At 50.6% G+C, this 20,935-nt stretch overlaps 3 protein-coding genes across 3 annotated transcripts; all 3 read left to right on the forward strand.

Annotated features, from left to right (window-relative positions):
* Positions 1–3,226: 3,226 nt before the first annotated feature.
* Positions 3,227–4,182, forward strand: PtA15_12A258 (uncharacterized protein; the record flags this gene model as incomplete). The annotated part of the gene is made up of 5 exons (XM_053161848.1): positions 3,227–3,505; positions 3,575–3,590; positions 3,667–3,886; positions 3,984–4,008; positions 4,150–4,182. The coding sequence occupies 5 exons, from the start codon at positions 3,227–3,229 to the stop codon at positions 4,180–4,182; spliced, it is 573 nt and encodes a 190-aa protein (XP_053025825.1).
* Positions 4,183–5,678: 1,496 nt separating this feature from the next.
* On the forward strand, positions 5,679–6,467 carry PtA15_12A259 (uncharacterized protein; the record flags this gene model as incomplete). The annotated part of the gene is made up of 2 exons (XM_053161849.1): positions 5,679–5,682; positions 5,752–6,467. 2 exons carry the CDS (start codon positions 5,679–5,681, stop codon positions 6,465–6,467), a joined length of 720 nt encoding a protein of 239 aa, XP_053025826.1.
* Positions 6,468–19,826: 13,359 nt separating this feature from the next.
* PtA15_12A260 (uncharacterized protein) lies at positions 19,827–20,484 on the forward strand (the record flags this gene model as incomplete). Its single annotated transcript, XM_053161851.1, has 2 exons — positions 19,827–19,998; positions 20,258–20,484. 2 exons carry the CDS (start codon positions 19,827–19,829, stop codon positions 20,482–20,484), a joined length of 399 nt encoding a protein of 132 aa, XP_053025827.1.
* Between the last annotated feature and the right edge of the window lie 451 nt (positions 20,485–20,935).

The raw sequence follows: 20,935 nt of genomic DNA on the forward strand, positions 1-20,935 counted from the left end.
CGGCGTATGGAAGCGCTGCTAAAGATCTACAGATTACACCCAACCCCACGTAGGTTTCCAAAAAGCAGGGACTTTAACTGTGACCGGTAAATGGAAGTTTCAATTGAGCTGTTTCTATCTTGCGAAGCAGATTGAACCAAGGAATGGAGCTGGCCGAGGCTCTTCTTGCGCACTTTCGATTCTGGGCTGTACATATACGATAGATACTGTGAGCTTGGTCCGACTGATGTCGAATAGAACATGATGCCAACGTGAGGCGACATCGGCTCATGTTGAAAGAAACAGTCCGTCCCCCTGAGAGTGTAAATATGTAGGGTGGCATTGGTGATATTGATGACGGCGAACTGTCTCATTCGTCGTGGTGTAGAAAGATTTGGCACTGTATCGTGCCCGGCAATACATAGAAGTTGAGGGTGATAATAGTTTTGCCCTAGGTAAAGGTAGTTAAAACCGAGTCCCTTTGGTATCACGAACCCTTTGTAGTGTGGCAGTTATCACTGAGAGAAGAAAAAAAAGAATTGTTTGGTTGAGTGGAAGTTTAAGCATCACGGTAGAATGCGACAAACACACCATCTCAACCCTCAGTAGACGAAACTTGGCCGCGTCAGTTATATCGTTGGTGACCTAAGATTCTTTCCGTGGTGGATTTGGCATATAAAAGGAGGACTCTGGCAGTCGATTGCTCCCCATCAGCTTCCACTTCCTCCCACATTCCTCTCACATTCCTCCCACATTCCTCCCACCTTCATCCAGCCCGCGCTTTCCCTTCATTTTTTGAGTTGAGCTAGACTCATATACCCTTCTCCAGACTGCTCTCAGTGCCGCGATTTCTTTAACCTTTCCCCCCTCCGTCGCTCCTTGAATTCGTGATAGCTAGTCAACTCGGGGCTGAGGATGCCCGATCCCTCATACCTCCATCCGCTCTGATATCTCATGTGGATTGAGGTCCTCTTTCGATCGCTTTATCCAGACGGCTTGCTCTCTCCATACTTGGACATCGCCGTTCTGAGCCACAAGGTATCGTGCGACTGGATCTTGCTCGAAGCGATCCAAATTTTCTCTTGGGACTGTCCATAATCCTCTCCCCTCATCACCATCATATTCATGCCTCGGATCAGAGGTGATTCTCTTCCATCCCTTCTCTGAATACGACTTTTGAAAGCGTAGTGGTGAGGCCCGGCCTAGGAGGATGTAGCAACGGCCTATCGGTAGCCTATACCCCTCTTGATCGACGTCCTCTTGAAGCATTAGATTTCATATAATCTAGCCCGATCCTTCATCCTTATCCTTCGAGATGAACGGGACTAACGGTCTAACCACCATGATTGGTCAACCTCACCATCGATTCAGCCAAGTGCTGTCACATCTCTCTCAAGTTACCTTCACCTATATTGATTCCACATCTGTTCCGGGATCCAAGTTGCACGGTGATTCGCGAGTTACGTCAGGCATATCTGACCATGGTGAACTCTCACTTGTGGAGCTATAAGGAACATATCCTGCTCGAGCTGGATGTTTCTGCTTGATATTCTTTCTCCTTGGCCATCTTGCATTCGATTGGCTTTCCATCTCAGCGTTGGAGTCGGACCAGCAGGTTGTATCTGCGATACACTCCCAATGTCACCTGCTGACTTCTTTTGGCCAAGCACAATGAATGCACTCGAGGTGCGCAACAAAGACCAGATCTTCTGCTATCACCGTACGTTCGCCACATCGGACAACAAATGTGGGCTACAACCTTTCTCTTCTCTTCTTAGCAACAAGTCCTGCACCCCTATTCCGCCGCGCTAACGCTTTTTAAATCTTTGATTATCCGTAGTTCGACTTGACCAGTGAACTACTTCCTTCGCCATGCTATCTGCACAAATTCATTGGCTGAGCCAGCCCCGAAAAAGCATCCACATCCACATCTCCGGGGAGATATCCCGGTTGGATCAGCAGATTATGTCTGCGATACACTCTCGATGACTCATTGGCAATACACAACACAGTAACTCAAAGTGCACAACAAAGAGTTCGTTTTCTGATATTGATTCTCGTTCGACGCGTCGGAGCACACGCGTGGGCCATAACCTTTCTGTTCTCTTCTCTAGCATCAAGTCCTGCTGCTCTATTCGGACGCGCTAACGGGTTTTAAATCTTTGAGCATCCGTAGTTGGGCTTGACAACAACATGCCCCTGCACAGAATTATTGGCTGCGCCAGCCCCGAGCACATCCACACTTCAGGGGAGACACATTCCTCAGTTCATAGCACCAGACACTCCGAAGACCTTCACAAGCGAAGACATCAAGATCGCATCCACATATATCATTCAACATGTCTCATACGAGGGGAGGATCCGACGTACATTGTGTTCTGGACTCGTGCCACAAACTCTGGCCGATTCACGACCGCATCATATTCCATGGACAGAGGCTCGAGCGATCATAGCCACCAGTCGTCCCCGAAGCCTCGCAAATCGACCGCCAGCTGTCGTGTTCCGGCCATACCATTCCGCGTCAAGGCCGCAGGTGTTTTGGGATGTGTTGAAGAAGGAAAAGCTGTGGTTTGCCGAGATGATCATGCCTCGTGCAAGGAAAGCCGACCGGATCGATGGCAAACATCGATCCGTCCTGTTATATACTGATATTATCTTGTGTTTCTCCTCTTCTAGTATATCTCCATCTTTTTATCCTGCTCTCCGTCATCCGGTTAGCACTGATCATCCTATCGGAGGATCGCACTACCGACTGGGGAATGTGGTTCATATGTAAACACAGGCCCCAGTCTCCACAGTGTCGATTGCCGTAAATGGTTGAAGAGCGAATACGTTTCCTTCTATGGAAATACATTTCTTTCTCCTTCATTCTCTTCTTGTAGAATCAAATTGTCGTTGTTGATGGCTTTGTCTTGTCCTGTAACTTCAGTGATCTCGTGCAAAAGTGGACCGTAACAGTTGCATTTGATGAGTTTGTCAGAGAGATTAATCAGGGATTTGGAGTGGATATGCCCAACTGGATGATGTTCTGGCCATTGCCCCAATCAAAGTGATTGTCAATGGGCATCGGTTGTTTCAGTATGTGCCTCAGCCAATAAACCGAGTCGTCATTCGGAATCTGGCTTGAACCGGTCGCAGCCTCAGGTGAACCACTCCCCGGGGTTTCTCGATCTCCCCCCGGCGCTCCGACAAGTCTCAGTGCCGGGCCGCACCGGCACAGCCAACGCCGAGGCCCACCACCGCCATCATGAGATCCTACCGAGCACGGCCGGCCAGGAACCCATTCAGGCCAGCGCCCACTAGTCTTCTCGCCAATCGGGCTCCCAGCCTGCAACTCACTTGCGCCCAAGCCGGCCATACGACTATCGCCAGATCAATCTTCCTTCCCTCCATCAATCACCATCACCCCCCTTCCTCGGCCCTCGGCGCTAGCTCTCATCGCCTCGCGTCCTCATACAACCCGTGGAAAATGAACACGGATATCGAGTATCGTGACCTCAAGCCTATCACTGACATGCCGAGCGATGTTGAGTGCCTTCAATGACCCCACAAACCCGAATACCAAACCTGACGCGAGCTTGCTTGATCGGCACAGGACATTCTCCTCATAGGTTCGTCCCCAGCCACCCAGCTCTAACCAAAGAGAGCGAGAGAGAGAGAGAGAGAGTTGAGAGGAGGGCTGCGCAGATGTACGCGAAGAAGCGGAGGTGATCCAGGGAAACATCCCGTCCTCGGTCAACATGCCCATGTCCACCTTCGAGAAACTCATCGAGCTCCATCCCGACGACTTCATCAAGACCGTCGGCTTCCCGAAACCCAAACCGGAGCAGAAAATCATCTTCTACTGTCGCTCGGGCGCACGCTCGGCCAAGGCGCTGGAGATCGCCAAACTCAAAGGCTTCAAAAAGTCCGTCCTTCCATCCCTCCTGCTCTCTGCTGCTCCCGCATCCCGCTCATCGTCCTCTTTTACTATTGTTTCTGGTCGGCCGGCCTCGCGGGTCCAGCGTGAGGAACTACAAAGGCTCTTGGGTACGCATCTCCCCCACACCTTTCATATATCCATCAATTTGTGCATGTAGAGCTCGGTCTGATCGTTGCTTCCGTTCCGACACGCGTCCATGCTTTCATCCATTCGCATGTATACTAACATGCAAATGCACGACCACGCAGTTGGATTGGATGGACAAGGAAAACGCCTCCTAGGAACCCGCGTCGCCCCTCATTGACCACACTCCCCATGTTGTCCTGCCTGGGCTTACACAGTCATGATATCCATAAAAAAGAGGAGACTGACGGGATGTACAACCACAAAAAGAAGGGTCTTCAATACCACCGCACTCCTCCAACCACACAAAGAGGGTCTTCAATGAGCCTGAACTCCACCAGTTTCTCCATCCTTAGTGCTGTGCTTGTTATTGTTCACGGGAGTTTTCATTTTTTTTGCAACCACATGGGTTTGTTCTCATGTAACAAACTCCAGTGCGCATTCATGAGTCGCTCTCAGACCGATCGTCTCTGCGACATAGTTAATTCCCAGTCGGTGTCCCTTCTTATCGGTGATGCGCTCACGCGCTGTCCGTGTCACCAACGAGCTCCTTCACAGATCAAGTGCTGTTGTTTTCTGTGATGACCAGGTGCTTTATTGGCCCCGTCTTCTCTATATGTATCTAAATGAATGCCATTTCCAGTTTAACGTAAGGTTTTTGGGGGCAACAAAAGTTAATACAGTTTGCCTGTTATATTTTGGTGCAAAATTGGTCGAAAGAAACATCAAAAGGTACTGAAACATCAAAAGGTACTGTCCCAACAGTGGCTTGAACACTGGACCTTCAGATGAGGTGATGTGATCACCAGCGATGAGGCCGGGAGAACAACTCTACTTCAGTCTGACGCTCTCCCAACTGAGCTATTGAGACCGGGGGATGATGCCAAAGAGCACTTTTCAAACTATATTCCGCTTAGGCCAAGTCAGCGAGGTCCCACATGGCTCAGCCTCCGGTCACTCGAAGTCATCCGAGCTGTTGGAGAAGTGCCCAGTGTGGTGCCGAATTGAATAGAGCGCCCGCCGGTCAGTTTTGAGCTGCATCTGAAGCTGCTTACGTAATATTCGCAGAGGGTTTAGCGTTTCAGGGTATGGGTGGCACAGCCTCGCTGGGGGTGCGGATGCTCCAGATGGGGGGCTGGGCTGGTTCCCTTCTTCGGCCGGATCCCTCGCCCCGCCACTGCCCTCGCTCACCCTGCCCCAGATAGTCTTGGCTCTCGAAACCTCACACACTTCCATCCAACAACTATCACCACAACCACCCACCACAAACAACACCCCCTCGTCCATCCACACAGTGTCAGTCGTCCTTCCCTCCCCATTGCTGACTCGCCCCCTCCCTTGCCTTTGCCCCCCCGTCCGAACATCCGTCTGACTATCGCTACCGGTTCTTGCCCCGTTTGAGAGATACAGAGCTCTGAAAGGGTCATGGAGACTTTAAAAAGAATCAATAATAATAATAAATCTAGTCTTGGCGCCAGTATCGGATCTGCTTTCAGCGGAGCAGCCGGTACCGATGGCGCTCACCTCATCAACCCCTCCTGCCTGGACTCTGCTGAACATCAACACCCTACTACGCCGTTCAACGAAAAGACCGAGTCGTCTACTACGTTGGACAGGAAACTAGGATGGTGGCCCTGACGTTGGTGTGGAAGAAATGCGTCAGTCTCTTATCTCTCTCTATCTGCCCCCTTCAACTACCGACTAACTTTTGCTCTCTCACCCACCAGCTCCCGATGATTACTCTAAGGGAGGTCGCGACCGACATGTGAGAGATGTCACCGCGCCCAACTTTTCCAATCCTTCTTCCAGTCCCGTCTTTGTCAAGTTTCCCACTGCTACCACCGTTTCGCCCATCACCCCGTCCTCTAGTCCGACTGGTATCGATCGTCACTCGCTTGCTGTTTCTGCCCAAAATAACCGCTACACCAACCCGCCCGCGCTGTCCAGCTTAGATTTCAAGGCCCCCCATCCCGTGTACTCTGGCCGTCCCAACCCGACCCCCCTGTTGACCCCCTGCTCGAGCTTCGACAGTCTGTCCCTCAATTCGGCTCTCAGCACCCGTCACAGCACCCCTGCCATCCTCACCACCATCTTCCCCGAAGGGATCCCCGATGTCCAAGCCATCCACGACATCTCCACCCAGCTTCCCAACGCTCTCAAAGGGGCCATCGTCGACCGCCCCTCCGGAGTCCGCTCGCTCTACATCCAAGGCCTCCCCTCCTCCGTCTCCTTTGACCACCCAGTCCGCGACATCGTCGTCCGTGTCCTCGACCTTGCCGACGAAGAAGTCGAGGCCGACCAGGTCCTCTTCGCCCTCGAGAAGGACCACGAATCGTTCAGGGAACTCCTCCAAGGCTTGCTCTATGTCGGCGGCGTCGTCGTCAAGAACACCCAACACCAGCCCGTTAACAGTCGCTTCATCTTGGTCGGAATCGAGGTCTAAGATCCCTTCTACCCGCTGAGAATTTTGTTTTTCTCAGCGGCCCTCGTTTTTTTTTTTCCTTCCAACCGTCCCATCAAGTCATCTGTGAATCGGCCTGTCGCGGTCGCAGCCATCCCCTCCTCCCCTTGTTTTCTTTTCTTCCTACTGTGGTGTCTCCCCCCTCCCCCTCCTGTTTACATACCCCCGGTTCCATAAATACATGTCCCCCTGTTATTTAGCCTTACCCTTGTAACCGGTGTGTGCGAGTGATTCGTTGAGGGCCGATCTGGACCCCCAATTGACCCTGCAACTGTTATTTTGTCCCCCCATCCCAGCAACTCCATACGTGTCTTCCTCTTTACCTTTCCCACTTTTTCTTTCTTACAACCCCCCCCCCCCCCCCTCCTACACACATCCTATTATTCTGAAAAAATACAAAAAAATCTGCAAATAAATCCCTAAAACCCCGCAAAAAAAACACTGCTTTTTGTTCTGTTTTATTCTTTCTGAATATATATATGTTTTACCCCTGTCTCGTTGTTTCCTCCGAGTGTTTGCGGATGTGATACACCACGGGTTGCGGTTGACCGACCCCACCCAGAAATTTGGGTGACTGACCTGATGTCTCATAGCGGGATGTATTGGGGTTTTGTGTCAGCATATCTTCCGACAGCGGGTCTACGCAGTGGAAGCTGTCGGCGTATCTTCCGACAGCGGGCCTACAGAAGGGCAGCTGTTGGCTGATCTTCCGACAGCGCGTCCACAGAGCATTCTGTATCAATAATGGGTTGCTGCTGCACAGTCAAAGATTGACAGTAGCATCAACCTGCGTCAACTTTAACAGCAAGGTTTGGCTGGGTGAGAAAAATCCCTGGATGGAAGATCCGTGACCCCTTCGCCATCCTTTTTTGGAATTGCTGTAACACAAGTCCCCCACTTCAGAGGGCCCTGGTACAGCCTGGGCTGGCGCGAAGCGCGACCTCTAAAGGAGGGACTTGGGACTAATGTCCACATTTTGGCCTGAGAGATTCCGACCTTCCAATGAGTTTTGCTGGTGATTTTGTGCCTTTCCCATTTTGACCCTGTTCCCGAAGGGCCCCATGTATGCCCTTTGGACCATGAGACGCACCTCACTCTTCCCTATCTTTTGCCACTACACACATGCCGGGAAGTCCATGCATCCTCATTACACAACCCGTCAAACTTATAGATTTTGGGGTGTCTTCAGGGTATTATGAGCTGTATGATGTGAATGTATTGAACTAGCTGAGAAAAACAGTACAGCATTCAATTCATTCCCCAGGAACCAAGCTCTGTTTTAGATGCCTTGGCCAGTCAAGCTTGTGCCACCAATCCTCATTTTGAGGATAAGGACCGGGAGCTAGGATTGCAGGCTCTTATTGCCCTTCATGGCTTGACTGGAGGTGGGCTACTCTTTTTAGTCATAAGCCTCTCCTACGGAGAGTCCCTTTGGGATGCAAGGGTGCCCCCCTCCGTTTGAGAGCCTTAGTTAGGCTAGGTCTACACAGCGGTTGCATAGCGCAGTCAAAAGAGCCGCAAGATTGGCCGTCAAATTGACAGTCCCCCCTCGGCCATTGTTGACCGGCAAAAAACAGCCCCCGCGTCAGCTGTCAAATTGATGGCCAAATTGTCAGCAACGCTGGGCCGCTACGCTACACTACGCTACAGGGACACTTAGCGTTAGCGTAGCGGCGCTAACAGGAGGCCAGTTTTCCTGTAGTGTTAGCGGGATTTTACGCCGCTAACACCAAGCTTTAGCGTAGCTTTTTTTTCTGCGCTAACACTTTTTTTAGCGTTAGCACAAAAACAAATACGCTACACTAACGGTTAGCGTAACGGGATAGGCGCTAACGGATTTTTGCTCCCCCGGTAGCGTAGTGCAATGAATTCCTGCTACGCTAGGGCGGCAAAAAACTGGGCAGAAATGACATGCTAGTTTTTTTCCTGTATTTGCGTGACTGCAGGAAAAAAAAGGAGTGTTGCTTCTGCCCAGTTTCATCTCTGTAGTTGCGTGGGGACAAAATTGGGCTGTTTCTGCCCAGTTTTTTTCCTCAGGCGGCGCTAGCGTACACAAAATCTATGTTAAAAGTTAGTGTAGCTTTCTTCTAAGCTAACACCGCTACACTAACGCTATCCAGACAAAATTGTAGCGTTAGCGGCTGTAAAAAAACAACTGCTAACACTATGCTAGCGCTACACAAGCGCTTTCTTCTATCTTGTTAGTGTTAGCGGGAAAATCCGGCTGCTAACACTAGCACCACCATAGCGTAGCTTAAAAAAGCTAACACTACGCTACGCTAGTGCTAATGTTAGCGTAGCTGGCCCACCGTTCTTGTCAGCCTGCCCACCAGAGAGCAGCTGGGCAAACTGTAAACCCCCATCCCTTGTGGGGTTTCACAAGTCCTGTAACCTGCTTATATCATCCTTGACTTGCCATGAGTACTTAGACTCGTCTCCTCCCCCTCCTTCCCAGTCTGGCAAAGAGCTCTCTCTCTCTCTGGTCTAGGTCAGCCAGTCACCCTTTCCTTTTGCCTTTCCTCCTTCCTAGTTGTACTTACAGAGAGAGCTCTCCCTCTCTCTGGTCTAGACACTTGCAACAAAGCCCCCCAACGTTGGAAGTAGAGCATTTCATGGCCCTTGTGCCACTTCCCGTGCCCCTTGGACAACGCTCAGTGAAGGACTCAACCAAGTCCTTACACAAACAGCTGGCAAAACTTCTGGCCCGCCAACCCAAGCGGCAACTCAACTTCAACCTGGACCCCAGTAACAAATGCGGGCGGCGTGTTTGGCCACCATTTCACAACAACAAACCGCCAATGCCTGCCAATCACTTCACCAGCAACTCAGAGCCAGCTGATTATTGATTCTTGGGACACCACACTGTTCAGTCAACTTGCCAGGCACTTGGAACAAGATTTTGTGGCCACAGGGGCACTTTTTTTTCCAACAGCGGCCCCACAGAACGGCGGTTGTGGGCTGGTCATCAAGCTTGCCCATCAAAAAGCTTGAGTATTGGGACTCAAACAGCAATCACAACCCTTGGCCAAGTAGTAGGCCCAGTGGCACCACTAACCACTACACCAAATTGCATTGTACCAGGCCTTGCTGATTGTTGTATATGGACAGCAAAGCATGTGCCTTGCAGTATTCTTGTTGAGTTTGGTGGCTTTTTTTCTTGACATGTTCTTTTGCTTTAATTTATTTTTTTTGTAAAATTTGAACTGTGTAGCCTCTTTCTTACAGCAAAAGAGGCACAGCCGGGTGACTTGATAAAAAAAAAAAAGAAGCCCGACCAATTGTTTAGCTAACCCAGACAGCAAGCCAATCATGACTGAGGCTTGAAGCAGGTCCAACCAGATGGCGGTGTTGGCTTGCTCAATTAGACAAGCCTTTGTCCGCTGCTGAGTCCTGTTGGACTTGGATTTGACAGACAATCAAGCCAATGGAGTCAATTGGGCATGAGCAACCCACTGACACCGTTGGCCTGCTTGCCAGGGCTGGATGGGGTCCACTGGACAATCCATGACCCCTGATTGACCCTGCTGTCATGCCGACACACTGTGTTGGCGGTGGTAGCTTGACATGCGGGCCGGATGGGTCAGACCAACATAGTTCTGACCCATTGCCAGCATCAAACCGTCTCTGTTGTGAAAAGCAAGGCGGAGAGGTCATGTCAACCCTGTTCCTGACCCCCCCCGCCAGTCAGTCTCTCACCAACGCCTCCAACCCAGTTCCACCCGCTGGTAGAAACCGCTTTGGCTGTTGTAGCTCACCTGCTGACGCGCCGCTGCTACCAGTCCACGTGTGTAGTCCGCCGCAGTCCAGCCCTGTCTTTCCGCTCCGGTCCAAATACCCAATCTGAAATCCGTGCATTTCAGTCCGTGCGTGACTTTCCGTAAGCTTTATTAGCGTGCTTTTCTGACATCATCCTCAGTGCTTATGTCATTGGAATACACTCTGCCTGAGCCGCTCTGTGCATTCCCGCCTGCGCTATCCCCAAGTGGACATTCTACCACGCATGCCTATATAATTCACCACATCCGACCCAGTTTTGAAGTCCTGCCCCCAGGATCTTCCCACACATTCATCCGCTCCCACACTTGAAACCTCTCCCGTGCCCATCACCCATCACTTCCCGTCACAATGGTAGCTTGTGATTGCTGCACTAGACTCAGCCTACCCTGCGTCTACTCCCGCGCTGGTTGCACTTGCAACAACTGCTGAGATTCAAAACGCCGCTGCTCCGCTTTCACACCCAAATCCAACAGCTCTTGCAAAATTTCCCGCCGCCTTCTGGATCTCGAAGTTCTTGTGCGGAACGTTCCCCGTCCGTCATCTTGTTCAGTTCCCACACCAAGTTGCTCTCCGCACAGGTTGAAGACCTCATGACGCCTCTGCCTGTCCAAAACAAGTTCCCAAACGCCAAAGACTAAGTCCGCAAGGCCAGGGAATGGGCCTCCAAACACGGCGTCAACCAGCCCCTCTTTGACAAACGTCTCAAACGGCCCCAGGCGCCCTTGTTGTCTTCCGCTGCTGGAACGTCTACCACCCACTCGAAGCAACCCTTGGAGGACCCTCCGTAACAATCTCCAAAGTGTCCGTGTCCTTCTGCTCCACACACTCTAGGCCTTGCCAATTGTCTTTCCGCTTGTCCGCGCGACCCAACACCAATCATACTATCCCCCAGGCTCCAGGTACGTAACTTTTCCGCTCTACTGATTGTCTCTTTGCTAACCTTGACCACTTTTTCTGCTTCAGCCACCCCAACAAAGGGCACAGAGATGGCACCAAACAACCCGTCCCATACCCCGTCCGGTTCGCCCCAAACCACGCCGCAAGTCCAAGCCGCCCGCGCCTCCTTGATCCATATGTTGGAGTCCACAAATCCGCCTTATCTGCCGGCCAATACCCGTCAAGAGGCACCTTGACTCCTTGCTCCTCCACGCGCTACCGCCCAAGCCGTAACGTTGGCTCCCAACTCTCCGCCTCTGCCCCCTCGAGCCGTGTCCGTGCCTACCCACCTACCGCCTCAAACCAAACATAGTGCGGCAATGGATCGCCGGGTTGCGGAAATTTCATGCAACCTGCACAACACCTTCCCTGACAATCCCCTTTGGGAGGAAGCCGCATTTCCCGCCACCGCCGTGCTTGAATATGTAGGCCCCTTCCGCGACATGTATCACGACTTGCTTCACCTTGCCGCGGTAACACCTGCACAATGCCCATTGTAGGTACATGACTTTCCTCGTCGGAATCCACCAACTTGCCAAGAGACTTGAGCTAGCCATCATTGTTCCCACCAACAAACGCACTCAACAGGCTCAACGCAATCTAGATGAAGATCTGCGGAAAGAGCCATACCCAGTACAGCCGTCCAAGCTGCAGCACCGCACCACCCCTCCTGCGGAGCGCACCCGTTGCGCCTCTCACTCCACCCTTCCCTAGCTTTCCTTTTCTTGTTTTTCTTCTTATTCTGTCATCTCCTCTTGTATATAGTCTTATCCTGCTGAAAACACTTGTAATCCATACACATTCTGAGCCCCGCGCACAAATAACGGCTGCCTTGAGAGAGAGACTGAGAAACCAAAACAAAGTGAGCAAAAGGTCCACCATCCACCGTAATCAAAACAAAAAAAAATCTTATAAGTGCCTGGAACGCCCGAGAAAGAGAACCACTTTAGGGCCTATACCATGGGCCTCAATTTTGAAAAATTTCAACTTTTTTTGCCCTGTACACAAAAATTGAAAACTAGCGGAGGGTTCAAATGTTGAAATTCTTCACATTTGGGCTCCAGCATACATTTTGGACAGGCGCAGTTTTTGTCCCAAGAAATTCTGAGGCAAATAAATTTGGAAAAATGAAATTTTCATGCCCTATGGTACAGGCCCTTAGTCCCTGAACTTCCTTTTCTATGTTATCCTTCTTTTTTTTATTCCACCACCCTTTTACCGTAACACAATCCAGAAAAGAAAGGGTCAGCCTAAATGCACTCCAAAAAAATCCCAAAAGCACTCCAAAAGTGAGTGTATGGAGTGTTCACTCCAATGATTGTTGGAGTACAGACTAGAGTACCCCAAGTCAATTGGAGTGCACAACCAGGGACTCAAGACTCTTTGGAGTGCGCCACAAAGAACTCCAATGGCCAGGAAATGTAATGAGTGCCCATGATTCTCACTCCATCAGATTGGAGTGCATTCCCCCAGCACTCCATTTGTGATATTTCTCCTCCTCCAAAGGGGAGTGCAGTACTGTGCACTCCAGCCAGAGCTGGAGTGCCTACAACTTCAACCCCATACATACCTGATGTCCGGCATCTGCAAGCAGGGTATGTATACTACAGGGTGTCTGGCCATCCTGTACAAACACACCTCTTGATGGCCGGCGCAGACCGGTCATCAGTCACACCTCCCAATGACCGGCACAGACCGGTCATCAAGGGTAATAACACCTCCTCTCAATGACCGGTCATCACCGGTCATTGAGGGGAGTAACATCTCCTCTCAATGACCGGTACACACTGGTCATTGAGGGGAGTAACATCTCCTCTTGATGACCGGTCAGACCGGTCATCAAGGGGAATAACGACTTCTCTCGATGACCGGTATACACCGGCCATTGAGGGGACTCATACCTCCTCTCAATGACCGGTACACACCGGTCATTGAGGGGAATAACACCTCCTCTGGATGACCAGTGTATACCGGTCAACAAGAGGAGGTATGAGTCCCCTCGATGGCCGGTGTATACCGGTCATTGAGAGAAGTCGTTATTCCCCTTGGTGACCGGTCTGACCGGTCATCCAGAGAAGTTGTTATTCCCCTCGATGACCGGTCTGACTGGTCATCAAGAGGAGGTGCTACTCCCCTTGGTGACCGGCACAGACCGGTCATCAAGAGGAGATGTTACTCCCCTCAATGACCGGTGATGGCCGGCCATTGCGAGGAGGTGTTATTACCCTCAATGACCGGTCCGTGCCGGTCATCGGAAGGTGTGACTGATGACCGGTCCGTTGTGGAACTCCTACCGTGCCAGGCGGTAGGCAGAGCGTTGAGGGGAAAGGTGCTGTTGAGGCTGCCCTTGTGGTGGTCCGGATGAAGAGCGATGAGGATCAGAAAAGGTGATAGCGTTGGGGGGAAGGATTTTGTTGAGACAACGGGGATGGAATACCGTCGGCAGTGGTTAGTTTGTTGGAGATCAGATGATAATGATAAGGGGATCAGGGATAAAGGATCAGGAATAGTGCTGGGGATACTGCCAGCGGATCAGAAAAGAGTGATGGAATTTCTCTTGGATCAGAGCAAGTCCCATGCCGTCCCATCCTCCAAGTTCGAACTCAAACTTGGACTCTGGGGAGTGACATGTCACAGGACATGTCATCACATCCCTAACTACAAAACAACACCACAAGGAGAGAAAAGAAAACACAACACAACAACAACCAACAGAAGAGAAGAAATAAAACAAACATGATGAAAGAAACCCACATGACTCATGTGTTAGGACCAAGAAACATGAAAAAGAGCATAAAGAGAAAGAAGGGGGAAGGGATCTTGAAGGATATTGAGAATGAGGGGCTTGATGAGAATCTTGAGGCTGAAGAGTCTTGCTGTTGAGATGTCTGATCTTGATGATCTTGAGGCCCTGTACCCATCTGGCCACCACACCGTGCCGGTCATCAAGAGGTGTGAGTCCCCTCGATGACCGGTCTGACTGATCATTGAGAGGTGTGATTGCTGTGGGCACTCCAAAAAAAAGGAGAGTTGGAGTGCACCCCAATGCACTCCATTTGGTATTTGGCAGCTGGAGTGCAAAGCCAAAATCCTTCACTGAAAAGGTGGAGTGCTTGGGCTTGCACTCCATTTTTCTTGGAGTGCATCTAGCTGCACTCCCCTATTTTGGTCAATTTTGGAGTACCCAGTTGTGTACTCCAAAAAACATGGAGTGCCCATCTGGGGACTCCATGTTTTGGGAGTACAAAATCAAGGCACTCCAACTTTTTTGGAGTGCTGGCCCCCCAAAGCCAAAAATGTGGAGTGCACAAAGTAAAAGTTTGGAGTGCATTTAGGCTGACCCAAAAGAAACCAATCCGCAATCCAAGAGAAAAATCCAGAGAGAAACCGCAAGGTACCTGGTCCGCCCCAGAAGAATTTTCTGCACAAAAATCCCCGCACCACGCACCTAGAAATACAGATAGACAACAAGCCAGTGAAACGTATAAAAAACAGAAACCAAACTCTATAGGGTAACAAACATTCTGGGGTGGCTATGTAACCTGGCTGTAGACCAGATAGCGCACCCCCTCACCAATAATCACTTGTGGCCTTTGCCTGCCACGGCTTTTTCCGCCCCAGCCCTTTTACCGCTGTCCTTAGCGGTCTGAAATCTCTGACTCCGCCGCAAAGTTGGAGGTGGCTGATCTGCACCATCTCCATCTGACACAACCTCTGAGCACAAATATCCATTGCTTGACACAGCACTCGTGTCTTCCGCGCCATCTGAGCTAGCCAAAGACAAAGCATCACCCAGAACCTGAACCTCTTCCTCAGAGTCATCGGATTCCGCAGTCTGGTCAAAATCCGTAGAGCCCCTTGCATAAAACCGCTTGATGTGCGTAGCCGCCGCCTGCCGTTTCAAAGGCGTCCCATCCAGCTCCTCCAGCTTGTAACTACCTCCCGGAAATTGCAACACAATGCAATAAGGGCCATTTCAACGGTTAGCAAACAGGTTACCTCACTGTGACTCAAGGCTACAATTATAGAGCAGAAACAATTCCCCCTTGCAGAGTGAATCCCGCAGCCTGTGGGAGTAGCAGCGATCCCAGTAACAAACTGCCTTAGCGCGACTCTCCTTGAGGCGCGCCGCCACTTTTGCAATAACCAAATCCCGCCGCAACAGCTGCTCCGCCCATGCCAGAAGCAAGTTGTCCGCCGATTTAACTTTCCACCAGTCTACCTCCAAGTACGTGAACATCTCTATGTCCACCGGCAAGACCGGCCGACACCCAAACAGCAACTCGTACGGCAAATACCCCGTCGTCCGTTTGGTGGAAATCCGGTCCGCAAACAACATGGCAGGCAAATACTGCTGCCACTTCTTCCCGTCTTTGCCGCACAGCTTCACCAGAGCGCTCTTGATTGGCTGATGGCCACACTCAATCATTCCCGCAGCCTTTGGATAGTACTCCGTCACCTCGCCAAACTTAGCGCCACACGACTCCACTAATCTCTGCAAGCCGCCACAGAACTCCGCACTGCCATCCACAGTGATCAGCCACACACATCCAAACCGCGCAAACCAGTCTCCTTCCAAAAACTGCTTGACTTTTGCCGCCGTAAGGTTTACCAGCGGCCGCGCCTCCACCCAACCGGAAAGATCGTCCCGCGCCACAATCAGGTACTTGAATTTCCCTACCTTAATGTGCACCGCGTCCATGGTTATCCTACTGAAGAGCGTGTCTGTTTCCGTAGGTTTTCCAATCTCTTTATACAAACGCAGGCTACACCTCTGGCATTGCTTGCAACTCCAAACCCATTGTCGCACGCTCCTTGTGACACCCGGCCACCAAAACCGCGTCTGGACGCGCCATTTGGTTTCCGCTTTGCCTCTGTGACCCAACTCCTTGTGTAAACTCTGCAGGACAGCCTCCTGATCAACGCGCTGCGTGACCACCACTAGGTGCACCGGTGTTCTCCAACGCCACAGCTGGCCCTCATGCACAAAGAAATTCGCCGCTTTCCGCTTAAGCCAGCGCTGCACCGTAGACCCAATGCCCACAGGGTAGCAAAGGACTTGTCAGAAACGCCACCTAGTACTTGTACCCAGCCGTCTGCCTCACTGGCAAACCCCTGCCCTCCTTTGCAGTCGTGTCGCCTGCCATTTGTACATCAAGAATACGCCGCTCCACGTCCAGCTGCTCCGCCAACGCGAACCGATCCTTGTTGTCGCCCAGCGGAATGCAGGAAAGCACGTCCAGTAACGTGAACACTTTTCCTGGCACGTGAACCACTTCAAAAGAAAACAACTGCAAAAACACCACCCAACGCGTCATAGGGGCATTAGGCAACAATGGACAGTTGATCATCCGCACCAACGCCTGCGCATTGACCAGTAATTTGAAATAGATGGCTCACAGTATATGCTGCAATCTCCGCACTATTTCTGCCACTCCACACAGCTCAAGCCAGCTCAAGCTTTGGTTGAGAATACCGCAATTCCACGTCTGTAAACATCACCAACTCATACAGCACAGGTTGATCCTTCCCGTCCTCTTCCTGGGTGAGTACTCCGCCCGCGCCAAACTCACTCGAGTCCACCACCAAAAGAATTCTGCCACTATTGTAGTTGAGTTCCTTTAACAAGATCTTCCTGCCCACTATGTTCTTCAGCATTGCAAATACCTTGTTGCATTCTTGGGTCCAGTTCCATTCTCCATTTTGCGTTCTTCCGCGTCAACCTCTGCATTGGGCTTGCAATTTCTGCAAACCTTTCAATGAAAATACGCACAAAACTACATAACCCAAGGAACTGCAAGATGTGCGACACTGTCCGCGGTTTTGGCCAATCCAGGATCTTGTTCCGCTTTGGCTCCGCAACCCGCCGCCCGTCTTGAGACACCTCGTGCCCGAGAACCTCCAGCGGCGGAACGCAAACCGCAAATTTCTTGCCTGAAACCATAAGCCCCGCTCCCTCAATCCAAAACAGAACCCGCTCCAGGGCCACCACATACTCCCAGATAAACCGGTGGATGTTAGGATTTTCCGCCAACGCCGCTCTGCCATAGTCACTCCTTGGTCCCTTCACGGCCGCATTGTCAATAAATATCTGAGTCACATGGGGTAACTCATCCTGCAGGATCCAGGACATCTGCACCTGGTACACCACCACCAAGTTTGTAGACCCCTGCGGAAGCCAAGTAAGCTGGAAGCGCGCCAACTGCATCTCAAACGCCGTCAGCGGCCTTGACTCCATGTGCAATTCCTGCTGGTCGTATCCGCCCATGACGTCCACCAGGCCATAGCAGCCCCCCGCCACCATAGTGTCAATAAACTCCTCTATGCGCGGCGGTAGCCCAGCGTCCCATATAGTGAACAAGTTAAGCCGTTGTAGTTGTAAGTTGTGCACAATCCACAAACTCTTCTTGTCCTTCTTAATTACCGCAAAGATTGGGCTAGAGTAGCTAGAGCATGATTGCTCATACAACCCTGTCCGCAAACGTTCCCGCACCAGCTCTGTCATCTCTCCATGAATTGCCGCCGGTATAGGGATGGGCCATATCTGCCATGGCTTGTGCGGAACAGTGGGTATCCAATAAGGATCCCCAATACTCCGTTTGAGTAAGCCGTGATCCTCTGGCCCAAACAAAAACACTTTCTCCCGCAGCATAATGGCCTCCGCCAACAGGTGGAACTTCTCCTTGTGGAGCCATTCCAGTGGCCCAAAATTGAGACTAGCCATAAGCTCAACCGTAATCCTCTCTGTTGGCACAAACCTTGGTGGAACCCAATGTGAAGGTGTCTTAAACGGATCCTGGCTCCACTCAATCTCCCTCAACGGTGGGTTGAGCTCCTGCGGCATCACCACATTTTGCGGCCGCACCTTCTTCCACTACAAAGATGGATGAATTTGAAATGTCTTATATTGATAAATATAGCGTATATTGATCAATTTATATTGATCAATATAGCGTATATTGATCAATTTTTTTTATTCCTCTTGATACCTTTGTCTGTGTTCCATGTCTCCTTCATACTTATCTAGAATCTCTCTCCTTCCCCCTGTGTTAGCTACAAGCCACAGGAATCTTTCTTTTTTTTGCCTGATAAAATTCATAAATTTCTACATACACCATTCAATCAACGTTGTAAACGCTGCGCTGCGCTAAAAAAAGCGGTCATTTGGCGCAGCGCAGCGGTCACATGGCTACGTCCCAGAGGCAAGTAGCGGAAGCTGTTGAAAAAACCGCTGCGCTACTCGCTACGCGCAGCGGTTGACCGCTACCCACCCAGGGCAATTAGCAATAGCGCAGCGGAAGTGGAAATCCGCTGCGCTATCCGCTAATTTAGCGGATAGCGGAATTTAACTGCATGTTAAACCTCTTTTAACATGATTTAGACCATTTTCTTTCTTCTTTTTCAAACCGCTGCGCTACTGCTGAAGCGCAGCGGTTCAGCGCTATGTGACCGCTTTTTTTAGCGCGCTAAAATTATCTTTTTTTTCCCAGGAAAACAAAAAGCGGTTAGCGCAGCAATCTGGCCGCTGCGCGCAGCGTTTAGCGCAGCGGCACAAAAAACCGCTGCGCTAACCGCTTTGCTGCGCTAAAAGCAGCGCAGCTGTTACAACGTTGATTCAATTCTTCCTGAAAAAAAAGTAGTAATCCAGGGTGGCTGAGGGGTCTCAAAACTTTTTCTTTTTTTTTACTTCAACAATTGATGTTATCAGAAGTCTCCAAATCTACTTTTTTTCAAAAAAGGAAAAACATTGCTCTCATGATACCATCCTGCACACATTGTTAATTTGGTTGGTTGAACTTCCTGAAGATATTGCATATCATACTTGAAGTGCTACATGCATAGAAGGCCTTTTTGAAATGGATTTACTTTGCACACGGAGGGAAACTCGTTGCGCACGGGAATTTCCGTTGACTCGACGTCACGTGACGTCGGGCCCCCCTCCGTGCGCGCCACCAGCTCCCCCCAAAAAACTATCCGCACACGGGGGTGCCGTGCGGTAACAGGTGGCCAGGTTGAGACACTCCGGCCATCCGGAGGAGAAAATCCCCTCGATGACTGGCACAGACAGGTCATCAAGAGGCTACATCCCTCTTGATGACCGGAAAAGACCAGTCATCAAGAGGCTATATCCCTCTTGATCACCGGAATAGACTGGTCATCGAGAGGCTACATCCCTCCTGATGACCGGCATTCCGGCCATTGAGAGGCTTCATCCCTTTTGATGACCGGTACAGACCAGTCATCGAGAGGCTAAATCCCTCTCCATGACCGGAATAGACCGGTCATTGAGAGGATACATCACTCTTGATGACCGGCATTCCGGTCATCAAGAGGACAAATCCCTCCCAATGACCGGAATAGACCGGTCAGTGAGAGGCTGCAGCCTACGTCCCTCTCGAAATCTTCTTACCCTTCAAAATCAACCAGTTGTTAAGATTTTTGCTTCTTCCTTAGGCTGAAGCTGATAGTGGAGCTATTGGAGGTGCAACATCCCACAAGTACCATTACAAGTTTTCATGTGCGTACCAATTCCGCTGTTCTTTCCACCACACTTTTGGCGCATTGGTCCGCTTACTCACGTCTAACTCCTGGTTTGCTCATCAAAGACATTTTAATCCACTGTACCCGATGTTCATACACCACAAATCTGGAACTAGCACAGTGGAGCCTATCACCACGGGTAGACGACCCCGTCCCCAGCCAGCTGAAAGTCCAGTTCTTCTCATCCCCAAGCTCGGAGCGGTTCCTTGCGGCCGTCTTGCCGCCAACCCACAAGCTGCATCCCCTCAAGCTGTCAAAAGTGTGTCCAGAAATCTGTCCGGTTCAGTCCTTCAACAATGATGTGTTGCCTGCGTTTGAATTGCAGTGGGAGTGGATTGAGGTGCTCCTGGACAAGAGCTGTCTAGCCGTGGAGATTGAGCAAATCTTTGAGCGCGTCAACTCCCAGTTCCGCCGCTGCTTTCCACCGCCTGTACAAGACTCAGGGGGCCCAATTGAGCTGTCCCCGCTCTCAATCTGGCCCAGTCTACCAACCTACACTGCCCACCACCTGTGCACAGTGTCCGTTGGTAAACCAGGATCAGGGCCATCAAGCAAGCCAAACACTTTTGAAGAGCACTGTCCCAACTGTGGCTCAGCCTTGGACTCCTCAACGGCAATCAAGGTTGGCCAAATGTTTTATCTGGGCACAAAGTACTTGGATGTGCTCAGTCTACGGGTGGGCGGGAATGAGGGACAGGCCAAGCGGGCGGTGAAGATGGGCTTCTTTGAGATTGGGATCAGATGATGATGCACACTTTCAAAACTGGGAACTTACACTATCCAGGTTGCTTGGATGTCATTTAGTTATCCAGTCCTATGTGGTGTGAAAAACAACATAAATAGAATCTGTGGGTGTCAAAAGAAAGCTTGAATTTTGCTTAACAATATGAGCCCTAAGATGTTCCAAGAAGCTCCTATTTTTCATGTTGAAATATCATTTTTGTGACCAAAAATTAGTTATCTGGGTAACTTAGGCTAGATAACTAACTTTTGATGACAAAGATGATATCCAAGTATATTAAAGTCAGTGAAACATAGAATGAAAGATCAAGGGTTCCCCCTAGAAATATACAAAATCACAAAAACAAGATCAAGGGTTTCCCCTTTAAAAAAGCTAAAATCCACAAAAAACATTCTGGTATAATTACAAGTCAATCAGACACAAGAAAGAAAAAAAACTACACTCAGCCCGCTAG

This window comes from Puccinia triticina, chromosome 12A (assembly GCF_026914185.1).
Source record: "Puccinia triticina chromosome 12A, complete sequence".
Classification (NCBI taxonomy): Eukaryota; Fungi; Basidiomycota; class Pucciniomycetes; order Pucciniales; family Pucciniaceae; genus Puccinia; species Puccinia triticina.